The sequence below is a fragment of the Linepithema humile genome, chromosome 1, assembly GCF_040581485.1.
Source record: "Linepithema humile isolate Giens D197 chromosome 1, Lhum_UNIL_v1.0, whole genome shotgun sequence".
Lineage (NCBI taxonomy): Eukaryota > Metazoa > Arthropoda > Insecta > Hymenoptera > Formicidae > Linepithema > Linepithema humile.
The window spans coordinates 19,042,638-19,061,268 of NC_090128.1; the positions used below are offsets into that span (position 1 = coordinate 19,042,638).

General features: G+C 29.0%; 2 protein-coding genes and 1 long non-coding RNA gene across 3 annotated transcripts in view; 1 reads left to right on the plus strand and 2 right to left on the minus strand.

The window, feature by feature from the left end:
* Positions 1-1,611: 1,611 nt before the first annotated feature.
* mRpL54 (mitochondrial ribosomal protein L54) overlaps positions 1,612-18,631 on the plus strand; it is a 48,499-nt gene continuing 31,479 nt past the window's right edge. The window contains exon 1 of the mRNA XM_012372238.2: positions 1,612-1,615. The gene's annotated coding sequence lies outside the window, so the exon portion shown is untranslated. The remainder of the gene's footprint in view (positions 1,616-18,631) is intronic.
* LOC105675255 (probable G-protein coupled receptor 139) lies at positions 3,623-11,394 on the minus strand. Its single transcript, XM_012372251.2, has 5 exons — positions 10,987-11,394; positions 8,274-8,493; positions 5,744-7,632; positions 5,355-5,514; positions 3,623-4,680 (listed from the first exon to the last, which is right to left on the minus strand). Exons 3-5 carry the CDS (start codon positions 6,518-6,520, stop codon positions 4,670-4,672), a joined length of 948 nt encoding a protein of 315 aa, XP_012227674.1. The 5' UTR covers positions 6,521-7,632; positions 8,274-8,493; positions 10,987-11,394; the 3' UTR covers positions 3,623-4,669.
* Positions 14,990-17,759, minus strand: LOC136997101 (uncharacterized). Its single transcript, XR_010887934.1, has 2 exons — positions 16,321-17,759; positions 14,990-16,094 (listed from the first exon to the last, which is right to left on the minus strand). It is a non-coding gene; the product is annotated as an uncharacterized lncRNA (long non-coding RNA).

Sequence of the window (18,631 nt, forward strand, 5' to 3'; positions counted from 1 at the left end):
TTATTGTCTAATGTGAGTGTTATTCGTAAACACTTTTTTGAAAAAGTTAAACACATTGTATAATATAATTGATAATATAAATATGCTACATACAATGAATAAAAATTGATGCAACATATTTTTTATATTTAATTCTCCAAAAGTTACTGTTCTAAAAACAGATTATATTGCATTTGCAAAAAGTTATCTATATCTTCGGGATTGTAATTTTGATGTCGCACGTAAATTTTGTAGCGTTCCCGTTTTTTCGCGCAATAAAATTTTCTCTTTATTAATCGGTGCACATGTCGTTTCTTGCATTTAACTCGCTCTACTCTCGTTGTCCGTGAGACGCAACCCGATATCTTTTGTATCATTAAATTTTCTGGCATCTTACAACCTGTTACGAAATCTCCTAAACCTACATTGTTCTTACAATAGTTAGGTCAATTCTCGACCCATTTATTATTATTAGAGCTGTAAGCTTAATTTTTATATTGCTCGCCACCCGCTAATGAAAATTACTCTGTGAGTAACCGATTCTCTTCATATTGATTTTTGCGAATTAAAATTACATTATCACTATACGGTTCTCCTAAAGCACACTCTTATCGAGCCTCAATTGTATGCCACACTTACACACGACACAATTGTTGCACTGAACAAAAGCCATATAAATATAGGCTCTCAAAACTGCTGGTCAATTTCTTAAAAAATAATGTTAAAAGAAACGATAATTTTTGAGTTTTTTCACGTAGTTTTGACTTTGAAAATGACTTTGTCGCCAACCGGCATGGTCATATTCGTAATCAGCGCGCAAAAATGCAATAAAAAACATAGTTTGGAGCAAAACGGAGGTCCAAAAAGCCTACGCTTTTCGGAACTTTATCCTTAACTTTTTGTAGAAATATACCATTTTTTCTTTGTTACTCGATAAATGTGTTTTACTGGATAAATCCACTGACTCGATAAAAATTTAAAACTTTCAACAGTTTATGTACCTAGTTTATCAAGTGTAAAATCTTTTCGAGTGCCACGTATCAAGTGCATAGTAAAACTTTTTTCTTAAAAAATAAAGTGTAAAATTAATTAAGAACATTAAAACTGTTTGGTGAAAATTTAAAATGTGTGCTGCATCAAGTACAATTGAAGCGATGGTTAGTATCGATAAGTTGAAGGATGCAGACGGATATCCCCTCTGGAAATTCCAAATCAAAATCCATTTGGAAGCAGCAGATCTGGACATTATTCAATTAGAACCAACAGCTATGCAACTACAAGCAGTGGAATGGAAAAAGAAAATTGCCAAGGCAAAACAAATTATTGCAAGCACTTTAGAAAAGCAATCTTTAATACATACAGTAACATGTACTACTAGTTATGAAATGTGACTAAAATTAAGAAATATTTATGAGAGAGATTCACAATATCAGAAATGCGCTGTGATGCAAGAATTTTTTGAATATAAAAAAAGAAGTGATTCCGACATGGCCACGTACATAACTAAACATTAAAAAATCTCGTTATTAAACTCAAGTGTCTAGGAGAAGAAATAAACGACACTAAAACACTTAAATAATTTCTAAAATATTAACAGCCTTGCCAAAAAATTACAGATTTTTTATTAGTACATGGGAATCAACACCATCAGCGGAACGAAACATAATGAATTTAACGGCAAGACTTCTAGCTGAGGAAGCATGGAATCGGTCGGATCAAGAAGAAGCAGTGGCGTTTAAGACAGACGAGAGAAAGCGCTGTAAATGCAACGTAAAAAGTCATCTTGCGCACGCATGTAAAAAGGTAGATGCTATTAAAAAAGGTAATGACATAAAATGTTTTAATTGTCATAAAACCGATCACGTAGCAAAAGATTGCAAAAAAAATTTCTTCAAAATTCTGTAAAATATGTAAAACATAAAATCACTCTGAAAAAGTTTGTTTTTTTAGAAAGAAAAAGGGTGATTCTGCAAAAGAAAAAAATGTTAAAGTAGTAGCTTTTCTTACAAGCACTGGAAAAAACGACGTTTAGATTGTCGATTCGGGATCAACGTCTCACATGACGAATGATTTAGAGAATTTGAAGGAAAGACGGAACATATTAACAAAGATTGGTGTGGCAAAGAAAGAAGGAAGCATGATAGCTAAGAAGACAGGGACGACTTAAGAAACTGTGAGTTAAATAATGTTAAAATTAATAATATATAAGACTCTAGTGATTACCAAAATCAATTAAAATCAATAGGAGCGTAAAGAGTTACAATGCTAGTTCTTCGTGCGAAGGTTATGATATATTCGTTAAAACTGTTTATATAAAATCAAACGTTTCTGCCTGCCATCAGGCCTTTTTCAGTGTACATTAATAAAAATAAAAATACAAATAAAAAAAAAATTTGCTCGCAAGATTCTACATAACGTGAAAGATGTGAAAGACGTTAAAATCCTTTCCACCCAATTGTAGTTTGGTAGAAAATAAGTTAGGATTGCAATAAATGCAATGGTATACATTAAGAGTTCAAATTAAAATAAAAAGTAAGTAAACGGGAGATTGAAAACTGTTATATACATACTTGAATTAAATTCATGTAAATAATGTATTGTATATACGCAATTTAAAAAGAAATCTTTTGTCGGTTAGTGCGATAACGCAAAAGAGAGGAAAGGTAGCATTTTACAAGAACAAAGTAATAATAAGCAAAAATAAAAATACAGGTCTCAAAAGAAAAAGAAATACAGATAAATTATATGTTATTAAAATTAATAAAAATATAGAAACATCTATGACAACTGTTAAAAAAACGTCAGCTAAAATATGACATGAAAGATTGGGTCATTTAGGCACTAATAACATGATTAAATTATTAAATTTGTTTGAAGGGATGAAATTAACAAAGAATGAAATTGAAGAACAGCTCTCAAATCGTGAAACATGTATACAGACAAATCATATAAGATTGCCTTTCGGAGATCAAAGAAAAAAAACTACGACCGTTGGAAATCATTCACACAGATGTCTGTGGACCAATTACTCTAGAAACATGGGACAAAAATAGGTATTTTGTTATTTTTTATAATAATTATACTAATTTGGTAACAGTTTATCTCCGACCGAGAAAGGAGAAGTTTCTGAAAAATTAAAAGAATTTCTGACACAAGCGAAAGAAAATTCAATTAAAAAACTGTTGAAATTTATTGTGATAACGGTAGAGAGTATTGTAGCAAACAATTGAGAATTCGGTAAAAATAAAGGCATAACAATAAATTATACTCTACTTTATACTCTACAGTTAAATGGAAAAACTAAACGTTTAAACAGAACATTAGTTAAAAAGGTGAGAGCAATGATTGCAAGAGCAGAGAAAAATAAAATATTTTGGGAAGAAGCAGTAAGAGTTGCAGTGTTTCTACTCAATAGAAGTCCAAAAACAAATATAACAAACAAAAACAAATATACAAACAGCATATGAGATGTGGAATGGTAGTAAATCCAATTTAAAGAATTTGAAAATTTTTGGTTGTACAGCATATGTAAAAGAATTTGGACAGCTTAAAAAATTAGATAATAGGAGTAAAATCGTAAAATTTGTTGGTTGTACGCAAACAGGATATAGATTAGGGGATTCAATTAAAAGAAAAACAGCTGTTTCGCGAGAAGTGCATTTTAATGAGGAAGAAAATAAGCACACTGAAAGGAAGAAAAATAAAAATAAAACCTGTGTGCGTGTAGCACACCGAAGAAGATTTTGATGATGAAGATGAAGAGAATGAAAGAGAAAATGAAGAGGATGCTGAAATCAACAAAAATTCTTGAGATGAAGAAAAGAATGATGAAAATAAAAGAATATTAGAAAGAAACAATAACATATTACTAGAACAAGAAAAAAAAACACTAAGACGATCTAATAGGCATACAAAATTTCCGAACAAATACAATGATCATGCTTTTGTGACATATGATGAAACCATAAACAGTAAAGACAGAAAGAAATGGATAAAAGCTATACAGGAAGAGAAAAACTCATTAAAACAGAATAAAACTTGGGAACTAGTAAATACTAACGAAGCAAGAAGAAAGAAATGTTTATCAAATAGATGGGTTTTTCAGATTAAAGAAGATGGAAAATATAAAGCGAGACTCGTAGCAAGAGGATGTGAACAGAGAAACAACATAGATTATGAAAAATTGTCCCGTGGTTGATAGTGCTGCTTTAAGAATATTATTTGCATTTGCTGCACATTGCAACTGGAACTACATTAAATTCGATGTAAAAACCGCTTTTCTCTATGGAGAATTAGAAGAGGAAATTTTTATGTATTTACCAGAAGGATATATAGAAAAGAAAAATAAAATTTGCAAGCTCAAGGAAGCGTTATACGGTCTCAAGCAAGTATCGTACAGCTGGAACAAGAAGTTTATAAAAACACTTAAAAAATATGGTTTAAAACAACTGCTAACTGAAAAATGTATTTTTAAAAAGAATGATAATTCTGCATTTCTAACCATTCATGTAAATGATGATATATTATTTGGCAAAAACGTACAGGATCTGCAAAATCCACTTTTAAAACTTAAAAACGTTTTTGAAATAACAATTAACGAAAATCCTAGTCTTTTTCATCCAAGTGCTTCAGCAATTACCGGACAGCCTGTATATACCCAATTACTGATACCGAGTAACTCATGGTCGAATCATAAATCATCTGCAAACATAATTATTACCATTATATATCATAATTAAAAAAATTTTAACAATAATACAGTTTTTATATCAATTAAAATTATATCGTCTTAACAGAAAAGCGTAGTATTTTTGCAGGCATTTTATTCATATACAAACTTCTAACTTTATAAAGATATTGTATAATACAATAAAATTAATGTTAGTACCAAATATTTAACAAGTATAGTTGTTTTTATTTTTGTTTTTTTTTAATATCGTTTAGGAATTTAATATTTATAAATAATTATAATTACTCTTTTATTATTATGTAGTCATGTATGTAAGTGTGTTTGACTGTTGCAGCATTCATCTCATTGTTAGCAAATGTAACGATTAAACATTAAAAATTATTGAAGAAAAATTCAATTTTAGAGAAGAGTTAATTAATATCTTTGCTTAATATGTAGAATATTGCTTACAGAGAATACATTTTTAGTAAAAAAGCTATGTATTTAATTAAATTGTAAATAATTAGATAATATTTTGAAATTTTTTAAAAAAACATAATATGATATAATATTTAATATATATAACATATAATATATATAATTTAATTAGATTTTTTGATGTCGTGCTTCATCATTATATTACTTTATAATAATTGCATGATTGAATAATAATTGCACTAATCTTTGAAATTTTCCATTTCCATACCTGCGTTTCTTCTAATATCTGAAGATTTCGTAAACATGCAGATCAATTCTCTGCGAAAATTTTTCCCAGTTGCACAATACAAAACAACGTCCATTCCATAATTTGCTAACCATAATAATCGGGCGATGTACAGAATTATGACACAATATATACCACAGATCTGTAAATATGATTAGTATTGTTACAATTAACTATTATTGAAAAATTGTAAAGAATAATACAGTTTTTGTATTAATTCACATTATATTTAGTAAAATGTTAAGAATAATAGAAAAAACTTGAATTAAAAGAAATTTATTAATAGCCTTTTATAATATGTAAAATGCATCTTTAAAAAAATCTTGTATTTGATAGTTGATTTTTCTTTAACAAAAAATGTTAATACGTACGCTATTGTAGAAATAATGATTAACGACGCATAAAGGTACATTCAAACATATGAAGAAGGTTGAAATAATAACAAGCATTTTTGTGACTTCAATGTGGGACGCTACATTGTCAGAACTTTGTGTGTTCGTATTGGAAGCAGAAAAACTTGAGATCATGTTTCTTCGGATACGATTTTGCTTGCGGATGTTGTATACTATTAGAGCATTAAAAATTACTATTATTGTTGCAGGTAAGAAACACGTTATAATAGCATCAATAATAAGAAAAATCCACCACCAGTACAACAAATTTTTTCCCTCATCTGCATCTAAATTTGTGTACATTATTTTCATAATAATAAATGGGATTGAGTATAAAACTGCTAATCCCGCCAGTCCAATCACTATAATTTTCGCTCGATTAACTGTGCACAAGGAGCGACGAAGTAGCGGCCACTTGACCACTATATATCGTTGAAATGTAAAGGTGACTACAATCCACACACTCAAGAAAGTAAATGTATATTCCAAACTATTATGTAGGATTAGCAACCAATATTCCTGAGTTATAATTTCCATGTCTTCAAACCACGTCACGAATGTTGTCACTAACACACCAATGTCGCTCATCGCCAGTGCACCCAAGTAGATGCTGGATGACTTGTAACGTAGTTTTGTGCAAAAGAGTACATACACGGATAGACTGTTGCCCAGCACAGAAAGACACAAGAAAATCGGTAAGTAGTACTTATCAATGTGCACAGTCACATTCAATGCTGTTTCAAGTCCGTCACTCATCCTTGCGTATTGATTTTGAATTTGTGACTTTGGTTGTTAACGAGATAAAAAGCAGAAAGTGTCTGAACGTAGAGTGGATAAAACCTTGTGTCATACGCAATGTCAAACAATTCTTTGTTAATGTAAACTGTTCAATTATAAACCGGTTTATATAAACCGGTTGGATTGAAAAATTCTCAGCGCGTTTTACGTTGTAGTAATATAAAATCGATATCGTCGTATGATTGGAAAACTGGCTACAGTTCCGTGTTTCGTTTTTTTTAATTTTACATGATATAAGTGTAATTTAAAATATGTACTGCTGTATTATTCACCGTTACTCCAAATCAATTTAATCTTCTTAATGTTATTGTTACTAATTGTAAGATTTGGAGACATCATATCATTGCAGATCAAACGTTTGTTATACACTATTTTCAAGCTTGTCTGGTAGTTTAAAGCAGACTTTATTTATATTATTAAAAATTATAATTTATATATAAATTAAAAATTCTTGCTGTCACTCATGTGGCTAATATCGGGCTCTCATAAAAACCGATGAGTGACACATATAATATGTTGCGTGGTAACAAAAGTTGATTAAATTTTTTAATAAGACAATTTTATTTAGATTTTTTATTTAAACAACATTAACTGCAATGTCAACATATATTTTTAATGAAAAGATACTTTAATTAATCTCTGTTTAAATTGTGTAATATATAATTTGTAAGGCATCAAGTTAAAAACTATAAAGTAAAATGAGAATTTATTGTACAAATTTAAATAACAAAAATATATATACATGTAACACATTTATTACTTAATGTAAATGCTATATGTAAACATTGTTTTGAAAAGTTAAATATAATACGATAATTCTACCGTCGTATTTTATCACAATTGTAATTGCATGATAGTATTAATCACACCACTCGTTATAATCTTTTATTTTCATAATCTCCTTGATGTCTCTACGTTTCTGCTAATGTCCAAATATTTCGTAAGCATCCGGATTGTTTGCGAAATTTCGTTCAAGTTGTGTAATAAACAACAAAATTTATTCCAAAATTTGCTGTCTAAATGCAACTACTGACAGATACAGTAACTTATGGAATCAAATCATAAATTATCTGCAAACATGATTATTACCGTTATATGTCATAATTAAAGAAATATAAATATTAATACAATTTTTATATGAATTAAATTTATATTGTCTTAACAGTAATGCGTAATATTTTGGCATGCATTTTATTCAAATACAAACTTTTAACTTTATAAAAATGTTGTATAATATAATAAAGTAAATATTAGTAACCAACTATTTGACAAGTATAGTTACATTTATTTTTTTTTTTTTTTAATACCGTTTAGGGATTTAATATTTATAAATAATTGTAATTACTTTTTTATTATTATGTAGTCATATATGTAAATGTATTCGACTATTGTAGCATTTATTTTATAGTTAGCAAATGTAACGATTAAACATTAAAAACTTTTAAAGAAAAATTCAATTTTAAAGAAGAGATTAATTAATTAATTAATTAATTAAGATTAATTAATATCCTTTCTTAATATGTAGAATATTGCTTACAGAGAATACATTTTTAGTAAAGAAACTATGTATTTAATTAAATAGTAAATAATTAAATAATATTTCAAAATTTTTTTCCAATATATAATATAACATAATATGTAATATATATATAATATATAATATATATATTTTAATTAGATTTTTTGATGTCGTGCTTTATCATTATATTACCTTATAATTGCATAATTGAGTAATAATCGCACTAATCATTGAAATTTTCCATCTCCATATTTTCGTTTCTTCTAGTATCTGAAGACTTCGTAAACATACGGATCAATTCTTTGCGAAAATTTTTTCCAGTTGCACAATACAAAACAACATCCATTCCATAATTTGCTATCCATAATAAATCGCAGATGAATGTAATTAACTGATAATATCTACCATAGATCTGTAAATATGATTAGTATCGTTACAATTAACATTAAGAAATTATAAAAAATAATACAGTTTTCATATTAAATAACATTATATTTGGTAAAATATTAGGAATAATAGAAAAAACTAGAATATAAAAAAAATTAATTAATAGCCTTTTATAATATGTAAAATGCATCCTTAAAGAAATCTTGTATTTGATAATTGATTTTTCTTTAACAAAAAATGTTAATACATACGCCAGTGTTGATAGAAAAAAAAACGATGTGTGTTGGTATATTCAAACATATGAATAAGGTTGAAATAATAACAAGCATTTTTGTGACTTCAATGTGGAACGCTTCATTGTCAGAACTTTGTGTGTCCTTATTGGAAGCAGAGAAACTTGAAATCATGTTTCTTCGGATACGATTATGCTTGCGAATGTTGTAAATTATTAGAGCATTAAAAATTACTATTATTGTTGCAGGTAAAAAACACATTATAATACTATGAATGATATTAAGAATTCTCCACCAGTATTTTAAGTTTTTTCTCCCATCTGCATCTAAATTTGTGGACCCTATGTTTCTCACAATAATCCATGGGATTGAGTATAAAATTGCTAATCCCGCCAGTCCAATCACTATTATTTTCGCTCGATTAACTGTGCACAAGGAGCGACGAAGTAGTGGCCACTTGATCACTATATATCGTTGAACTGTAAAGGCCACTATAATCCACACACTTAGGAAACAAAATGTAATTTGCAAACCAATCAATAAGATTTTCAACCAATATTCCTCATTTATGATTTTTATCCTTTTAAACCAGTTTACGAATACCGTCACCAACACTCCATTGTCGGTTATCGCAAGTGCACCCAAGAAGATGCTGGATGAGTTGTAACGTAGCTTTGTGCAAAAGAGCACACACACGGATAGAATGTTGCCCAGCAGAGAAAGACACAAAAAAATTGGTAAGTAATACTTCTCAATGTGCTCAAACACATTCAATGTTGGATTATGTTCGTCGCTCATCCTTGCGTATGAATTTTAAATTGTCATTAACAAGAGTTATTAATGAATTATTAGCGAGCAGTTATTAACGAGGAAAATAACAGAAAGCGTCTGAACTTAGAATGGATAAAACCTTGTGCTATACACAATGTCAAACAGTGTTCTTTAATGTAAACTGCTGTTTGATTGAAATTGTCGACGCGTTTTACGGTAGCAATATAAATCCAATACCGCCGTATGATTGGTTAGAGTCCCATGTTGTTTTGTTTTTTAAAATTTTACATGATGTAAGTGCAGTGTAGTAAAATAAATGTATTGCTGTATTATACTCTATGACAATAGACCAGTTCAGCTGACTTAGATCTATTCTATAATAAGTCAGATGTGGCTATCGGGCGCAAACGTACTGTGCAGGCTGTCGCAACCAATTATCTGAAGTCTTATGTTACAGTCGGGAAAAAAAATGTTTAACTTTCATATTCTTTCCGATTATGACAAAGAACAAATTTATTAACTTTTTAATGTTCGCACAAAATGTGAATACCACAACAATAGACGATATCATATAACTGTAACACGAATTCCAGTTGACAAAGGTTTTTTGCGACTTTCTTTATGTAGATTATTCATTTTTGTGGCAACAATTAATCTTTATTTTTTGTATTATAACATGATATTTATGTAAAACGGTAAGACGCAATGATATCCGTCATACGATATGCGATATATCCTACAGCTATAGACGACTTATTGTAGAATAAATCTTAATAACTGTTACAATTATTAAAAATAACATAATATAATTACACAAGCTCAAACATACATTATACTGCTTTCAAGCTTATCTGCTATATTTACTACAGCAATAAGTAGTTTCATTTATTTACATTATTAAAAATTAAAATTTAGATTAAAATAAAAAATTCTTCCTGTCACTCGTGTGTGAAACGGGACTTTTATGAGAACCAAAGAGTGACATATAATATGGTACGTGGTAAAAAAAATTAATTAAATTTTTTGATAAAACACTTTTTATTAGTTTTCTTTATACAAACATTTTTAATTTATAGAAACAATTTTAATAAATAATTTCTTTTTTAATCGTGTAATGTATGATTTCTAAATGACAAAAGAAATAATGATTGTGTCATTCATAATAACCTGGAAAAACTTTATAATATTTTTTGTTAATACAATCTGCAGTGTATCGGTTTGATTGAAATTGTCAGCGCAAAACTAATTTAATAGCAATTTTAATAGCAATATAATTTTATTTAATAGCAATATAAATTCGATATCGCCGTTGGTTGGAAAACCGGCTACCGTTCTATGAGTTTTTATTAATTATTTTATACAACATTCTGCATATTTTTATTTGTACACACATAAGATATATTAAGTAGGCAAACTGATCATTATGATACGTTAATTTTAAAATAATTAAACAGATTTGTTATTGCAAAAAAAAACAATTAGATAGTAATTAATATAATGTTTGGAGAACTCGCCGTTTCCAAGTTATCCGGTTGGAGATCCACCACAGTATTACGATTGTTTTCGACAGACACAAATACGAGACGTATACATTTAAACGTATTACAAAACACAAAACATTTATTACTTTCACAATACTTTTACATTAGAAAATTACACATGTTTACTTATTGAAGATAAATTGTAAACAACAACAACGGTTCCTAAGAGAAGAGATTTTATATTAATCTGTTGCTAAGGACAACGATTAACAAAGACAGACAAAATTATAACACATGATATAACATATGAAATAGAAATACAAATGAACCAACCCCCTTCATCGCAAGCTACTCGATCCACTCGCGAATAAAAGGTAGTTGATCATTACCTTTATCAAAGATTGCATATAAACAATTTACATGCAACCGACAATGATATAAAACTCTGTCGGCGACCGAGCAACAAACCTATTTTTTGATGTGCAATATTATGTAAAAAATTATTACAGTATTATGCATTGTGACGACAAATCGATGAAACATATTTTTACATTTTTAACTACAACATTTTTAACTACAAACATTATTAAATTCAGTAAATTATTTATTTATTGCAATCAACTGAAAATCTTATTTGGCCGTGTCACACTACACTCTTCGCTCGATTCCTGGCTCTGACGAGCTAGCCCAAGCGTCGGGAAAGGCAAACCGTTTCACACAAATAAATCAAAATTTCTTTTACAACATTTCTTTGTGTGGATCTACTAGTTGAAGAACGTATAATTGTTGCAATATTTTTCCGTGCACTGTATCGGTGTATGCATCTTTCTTATCTTGATACTTTTAATATCTTTCAGTACTTCTAACGTGCTTATTGAACTATTTATACTTAACTATATTTATATACTATATTGTGATATCGTGAACAAGAGTTTAAGCGTTTCTCAAGAATTTTTCATTTTACGTATTGTTAACAAACGAGTCCCGTTCCTTTTGTCCAAGTATATTTAAGCATAAATACTAAACCTATAACAAAATATAAAGTTTTATTATATTAGTAAAGAGTATACGACATTTTTTATATTTTTCGCATTAACTTAATTGTAAGAATCATAAAAAAAATGTAAAAGTTAATGATTTAAATAATATATGTATACCATCATGTTTCTTCATTACATTACCTTATAACAATTGAATGATTAAAGTATCAATCGCATTGTTCCGCAAAATTTTTCATGTCTATACCTTCGTTCATTCTATGTACTATCTGAACGTTTTGTAAAGATGCGAATCAATTCTTTGCGAAAATTCTTCCCAGTTGCGCTGTAGAGAACAAAGTTTATTCCGTAACTTATAAGATTTAAAAATATGCCAATGGGATAAAGGTTGTAAATATCCGCATTCCCTATCTGCAAATATGATTATAAGCATTATAAGTTATTATTAAAAGAAAATAAACAATAACACAGTTTTTATATTGTTTGCGTTAAAAGAAATTTAGAAACAATAAAAAAAAAATTTAAAAATTAAAAAATTAATTAATACTTTTCTATAACATGTAAAATGTATTTGTAAAGTAAAGAAACTTTGTATTTGATAATTGATTTTTCTTTAATTGTAAATGTTAATACGTACGCCATAGACCAGCGCTCGGAATTAGTTGCACATTTCGAGCCGATTTCTGAGACGACGCCTCCTGTTCCCCCACTACCGCCCGGCCGCTGGCGGCCGAGCCGCCGATAGCTCTGGCGCAGGAGCGTTTTATATAAGATATAAACTGGGTTGTTGAGGTACCTCTCAGAAAATAGTAATATTTTCTTTGTTACATAAATAATGTTTATTTTTATTAATAATTAAATATATATATATTATGTAATAATAAAAATAAACATTATTTATGTAATGAAGAAAATGTTACGATTTCCTAAAAGATGCCTAAACAATCCAGTCTGTTTCTAATATAAAACGCTCCTGAGCCAGAGCTATCGGCGGCTCGGGCGCCAGCGGCCGGGCGGTAGTGGGGGAACAGGAGGCGTTGTCTCGGAAATCGGCCCGAAATGTGCAACTAATTCCGAGCGCTGCCATAGACGATATACATTATAACGACTTGTAGAGGTATATTCAAACATATGAATAAGCTTGAAATAATAACAAGCATTTTTGTGACTTCAATGTGTGACTCTTCATTGTCAGAACTTTGTGTTTTCTTATTGGAAGCAGCAGAACTTAAAATCAAGTTTCTTTGGATACGATTATGCTTGCGAATGTTGTACATTATTAGGCCATTAAAAATTGCTATCATTATTGCTGGTAAGACAAACGTTATGATAGTATCAATGGCGCTTACACTTATTATCCAGAGTTTCATTGTATTATATTCTCTAGGTAATAGATTGTACGCCAAAATACTGAACAGAATAAACCAAGGGATAGAGTATAAAACTGCTAATCCCGCCAGTACAATCAATGTGATTATCGCTCGATTAACTGTGCACAAGGAGCGACGAAGTGGCCACTTGATCGCTATATATCGTTGAACTGTAAAGGCCACTACAATCCACACACTCAGGAAACAAAATAAAAATCGTAAACCAATGAAAAGAATGGTCAACCAAAATTCATAAAGTAGAATTTCCATGAAAAACAACCATAACATGAATGACGTCACTAACACACCAATGTCGCTCATCGCAAGTGCACCCAAGTAGATACTGGATGAATGGTAACGTAGTTTTGTGCAAAAGAGTACACACACGGATAGACTGTTGCCCACCAAAGAAAGACACAAGAAAATCGGTATGCAGTATTGTCTAATATATATAACCACTTTCGGTATTGTATCATATTCGGCGTCCATCCTTATGATTGATTTTGAATTGTTAGCTGCAGTTGTTAATGAGAAAGGAAGTGGAAAATGTCTGAAGTTAATAAAACGTAGAGTGGATAAAACCTTATGTTATAAACAATGTTAAACAATTCCGTTGTTATTATAAATTTGATTATAAAACGGTAGATATAAACCGCTTTGTTTGAAAAATTGTCAGAGCAACGGTAGCAATATAAAGTCGATACGTACGATTGGAAAACTGGCTACAGTTCTGTGTTTTGTTTAATAAAATTTTAATTAATATAAGTGAAATTTAGTAAAATATGTACTGCTTATTCACCGTTAGATCAATTAAGCCTTCTTAATGTTACTGTTACTAACATTTAAAAACATTATATAATTTCACATGAAACGTCAGTTATACACTGTACTATTTTCAAGCTTGTCTGTTGGATTAAAGTAGACTTTATTTACATTATTAAAAAATTAAAATTTATATTTAAATTAAAAATTCTTGCTGTCGTTTATGCACGACATCGAGCTCTCGTGAGAATCGGTGAGTTACACATACAATAGGTGTGGAAAAGTTAGTTAAATTATAAGTGGTAGAAAAAGTTAATTAAATTTTTTACTCAAACCTTGTTAATTGCACATATATTTTTAATTCGAAATAACTTTAATTAATTTTTGTTTTAGTCGTGCAACGTATGATTACTAAAATATAAAGTAAAAAATTATAAAGTAAAAAAAAAAATTATTATATAAAATCAAAAAATAAAAATACATATATATGTAACACATGTGTTACTTAATGAGCGTTATTCGTAAATATCGTTTTGAAACAATTAAGTATTATACGATAATTATGCCTCATCGTGTTTTATCATTATAATTGCACGATAGTATCATACCATTCCTCATAAGTTTGCATCTCTAAGACATCTTCGTTTTTTCTAATGTCTAAACGACTGGTAGACGTTGCGAAAAATTCTTTTCAGTTGTACAATAAACAACATAGTTTGTTCTGAAATTTGCTACAAATACCCAACTACTGATACATTTACGGTCGAATCATAAATCATTTGCAAACATGATTATTATCGTTATATGTCATTATTAAAAAAATGTAAACAATAATACAGTTTTTATATTAATTGAATTTATATAGTCTTAACAGTAAAGCGTAGTATTTTCGTAGCTATTTTATTCATATACTATACATACTTCTAACTTCATAAAACTGTTATATAATGCAACAAAGTAAATGTCTCAACAATCAAACAATTAACAGGCAGATGTTTTTATTTTTATTTTTCTTCAATATTGTTTGAGAGTTTAATATTTAAAAATAGTTATAACATTTCTTTTGTTAATATGTAGTCAAATATGTAAATGTCCGAGTGTTAAAATATTTTTCTTGTTGTTGATAAATATAATGCGCGCGCGCGATTAAACATTAAGAATTCTAAAATAAAATTTGAAATTTAGGGAAAAGTTAATTAATATCATTTTATAATACATAGAATATTGCCTGCAGAGAATACATTTTGAAAGTAAAGAAACTATATATTTGATAATTAAATAATATTAAAAAAACTTTTTGATTACTTTCTAATGAAATAAGTTGAATTAGATTTTTTTATCTCACCATTGTTAATTGCAATTAGCAATTTTTAATAAAAAATAATTTAAAAAATTAAATATCACGTTATATAATTCATATCGTGTTGAGATGCCGTATGATATAATCACTAACGAATCCTGATGTCGATAATAGGGGAAGTTTTGACCTGATTTAATGCATTTTTTACCAAGATTCTTGAAACGGATCCAGCAAAATTAATTTTTTTTAACTTGGAAAAGGGGGGGGTTTATACATATAAAAAATAAAATAATTTTATACATATTTTTATTTAAAAAATTTGCTACTGTAATATACTAAGAAAACAATTTAAAATTAGAAAATAAACTAAAATTATAAATTAATGATTCATGTAAAATGTGTGTATATATTTTGCGCGCGCGCGCGTGTGTGTGTGTGTGTGTGTGTGTGTGTGTGTGTGTGTAACATCATGTTTCATCATAATATTATTTTATACATAACAATTGAATGATTAAGTATGAATCGCACTGTTCCTAAAATTTTTCATTCTACATCTTCCCTTCTACTATCTGAACGTTTCATAAACATGCAAATTAATTCTTTGCAAAAATTCCTTCCAGTTGCGCAGTAGAGAACAAAATTTGTTGCATAATTTATTATATATAACAAACCGCTGACATGTGAATATATGACAAAATTCATATTAAATATCTGCAAATAAGATTATTAGCGTCATAAGTTATCAAAACATAATAAACAATTACACAGTTTTTATATGAATTGCATTAAAAAAATTTAGTAATAATAGCAAAAATTAATTTAAATATTAAAAAAACTTAATTAATACTTTTTTGTAATATGTAAAATGTGTTTCCAAAGTAAAATAATTCTTTATTTGATAGCTGATTTTTCTTTAACAATAAATGTTAATACGTACCTCATATAACAAACCAAGCAGAATGACGTTCCAAGGTGTATGTAAACATATGAATAAGGTTGAAATGATAACAAGCATTTTTGAGACTTCAATGTGGGACGCTTCATTGTCAGAACTTTGTGTTTTCTTATTGGAAACAGAAAAACTTAAAATCATGTTTCTTCGGATACAATTTTGCTTTCGGATATTGTATACTATTAGAGTATTAGAAATTGCTATTATTGTTGCAGATAAGAAAGACGTTATAATAGCATGAATGATACTAAAAGTCCACCACCAGTACTTTAAGTTTTTTCTCTCATTTGCATCTAAATTTGTGTACAAAATGTTTTTCATAATAAACCATGGGATTGAGTTTAAAACCGCTAATCCCGCCAGTCCAATCACTATGATTTTCGCTCGATTCACTGTGCACAAGGAGTGACGAAGTAGCGGTCACTTGACCACTATATATCGTTGAATTGTAAAGGCCACTACAATCCACACACTCAGAAAAGAAAATAAATTTTGCAAACCATGCCATAAAATTAGCAACCAATATTCCACAGTTATAATTTTCATTTTTATAAACCACCTCCCGAATACCGTCACTAACTCACCAATGTCGCTTATCGCAAGTGCACCCAAGTAGATGCAGGATGAGTTGTAACGTAGTTTTGTGCAAAAGAGCACATATACAGATAGACTGTTGCCCAACAGAGAAAGACACAAGAAAATCGGTAAGTAGTACTTCTCAATGTGATTTATCACATTCCACGTTGAATTATATTCGTCGCTCATCTTTGCGTATTGATTTTGAAGCAGCTTGCTTGCTTGTTAGCAGCAGTTCTTAACGAAAAAAAAAGCAGAAATCTTGTGTCATACACAACGTCGAACAGTTCTCTATAATATAAATTGTAGTTTTCCGGTTTGATTGAATTTGTCAGCGCATTTTAGCAATATAAATTTGTTACAGCTTTATATTTTGTTTTCAAAAATTTTAAATAATATAAGTGTAATTTAGTAAAATGTGTACTGCCGCATTATTCACCGTTACTACAGATTAATTAAGTTTTCTTAGTGCTACTGTTACTAAGATTTGAAGACATTATATCATTTCAGATCAAACATCAGTTATACACTGCACTGTTTTCAAGCACCTTGCTGGTTTTTATATAATTATAAAAAGAAAAATTAGTGCTTTCGAAAGAACTGGCGCGTTTTTATTTAATAAGTTAATTAAATTTTTTAATAAGATATTTTTAATTAAATAACTTTTATAATATAAATACGGTTAGTTACACATACGTTTTTAATAGGAAACAATTTTAATTAATTCTGTTCTAATTAAGTAATGTATGATTTTTGAAGAATAGAAAAAGATTTTTTATCTTAAAATACTAAGAAAATAATTTAAAAGTGCAAGAAAAGTATAAAATTATATATAAAAACGTATATACAAAGCAGTTCTTTAAGACAAGAATGATAAGCAAATAAAAAGAATAAGAGTATAAATCTCTTGTGCCAATAAATAAATCATCTTTATGATTCATAGGTTTTTTATTTACTAGTTAAATGCGTGTCTTGTACATACAGTTATTGTTTAATGTGTGTGTTATTTGTAAACACATCTTTGAAAAAATTAATTATATTATATGACATAAGTGATGATATAAATATAACTACATACAATGAATAAAAATTAATGCCACATATTTTTTATTTTTAACTTTTCTATAGTTATTGTTCTAAAAACAGAATATATTGCATTTGTAAAAAGTTATCTATATCTTCAAGATTGTAATTTTGATATTGCGCGCAGATTTTGTAGCGTTCCCATTTTTTTGCGCAATAAAATTTTCTCTTTATTGATCGGTGCACGCGTCGCTTTCTACATTTAACTCGCTCTACCCTCGTTGCCCGTGAGACGCAATCCGATACTTTTTGTATCATTAAATTTTTTGGCATCTTACAACCTGTACAAAATCCCCTAAACATCTACAGTTGTTCTCACAATAGTTTTGTCAATTCTCGACACATTCATTATCATTAATGCTGTAAGCGATATTCCTATATTGCTTGTCACTCGCTGATGTAAATTACTCTCTGAGTAACCGATTCTCTTCATATTGATCTTTGCGAATTAAAATCATATCACTATGCGGTTCTCTTGAAGCACACTCTCATCGAGCGTCAATCGTATGCCGCACTTACACACGACACAATTGTTGCATTGGACAAAAGTCTTATAAATACAGGCTTTCAAAATGCCTGTTTAATTCTTTAAAAAATTTTGGAGTTGTGTATGCCACACTCTTCCCTGTACCTAACT

Bases quoted from the DNA above. Each gene is read 5' to 3' on its own strand.
- LOC105675255 (XM_012372251.2), bottom strand. From the start codon at position 6,520: ATGAGTGACGGACTTGAAACAGCATTGAATGTGACTGTGCACATTGAT. The intron at 5,515-5,743 runs GTACGTATTAAC...TCATATTTACAG, and splicing joins ATCATTATTTCTACAATAGC to ATCTGTGGTATATATTGTGT.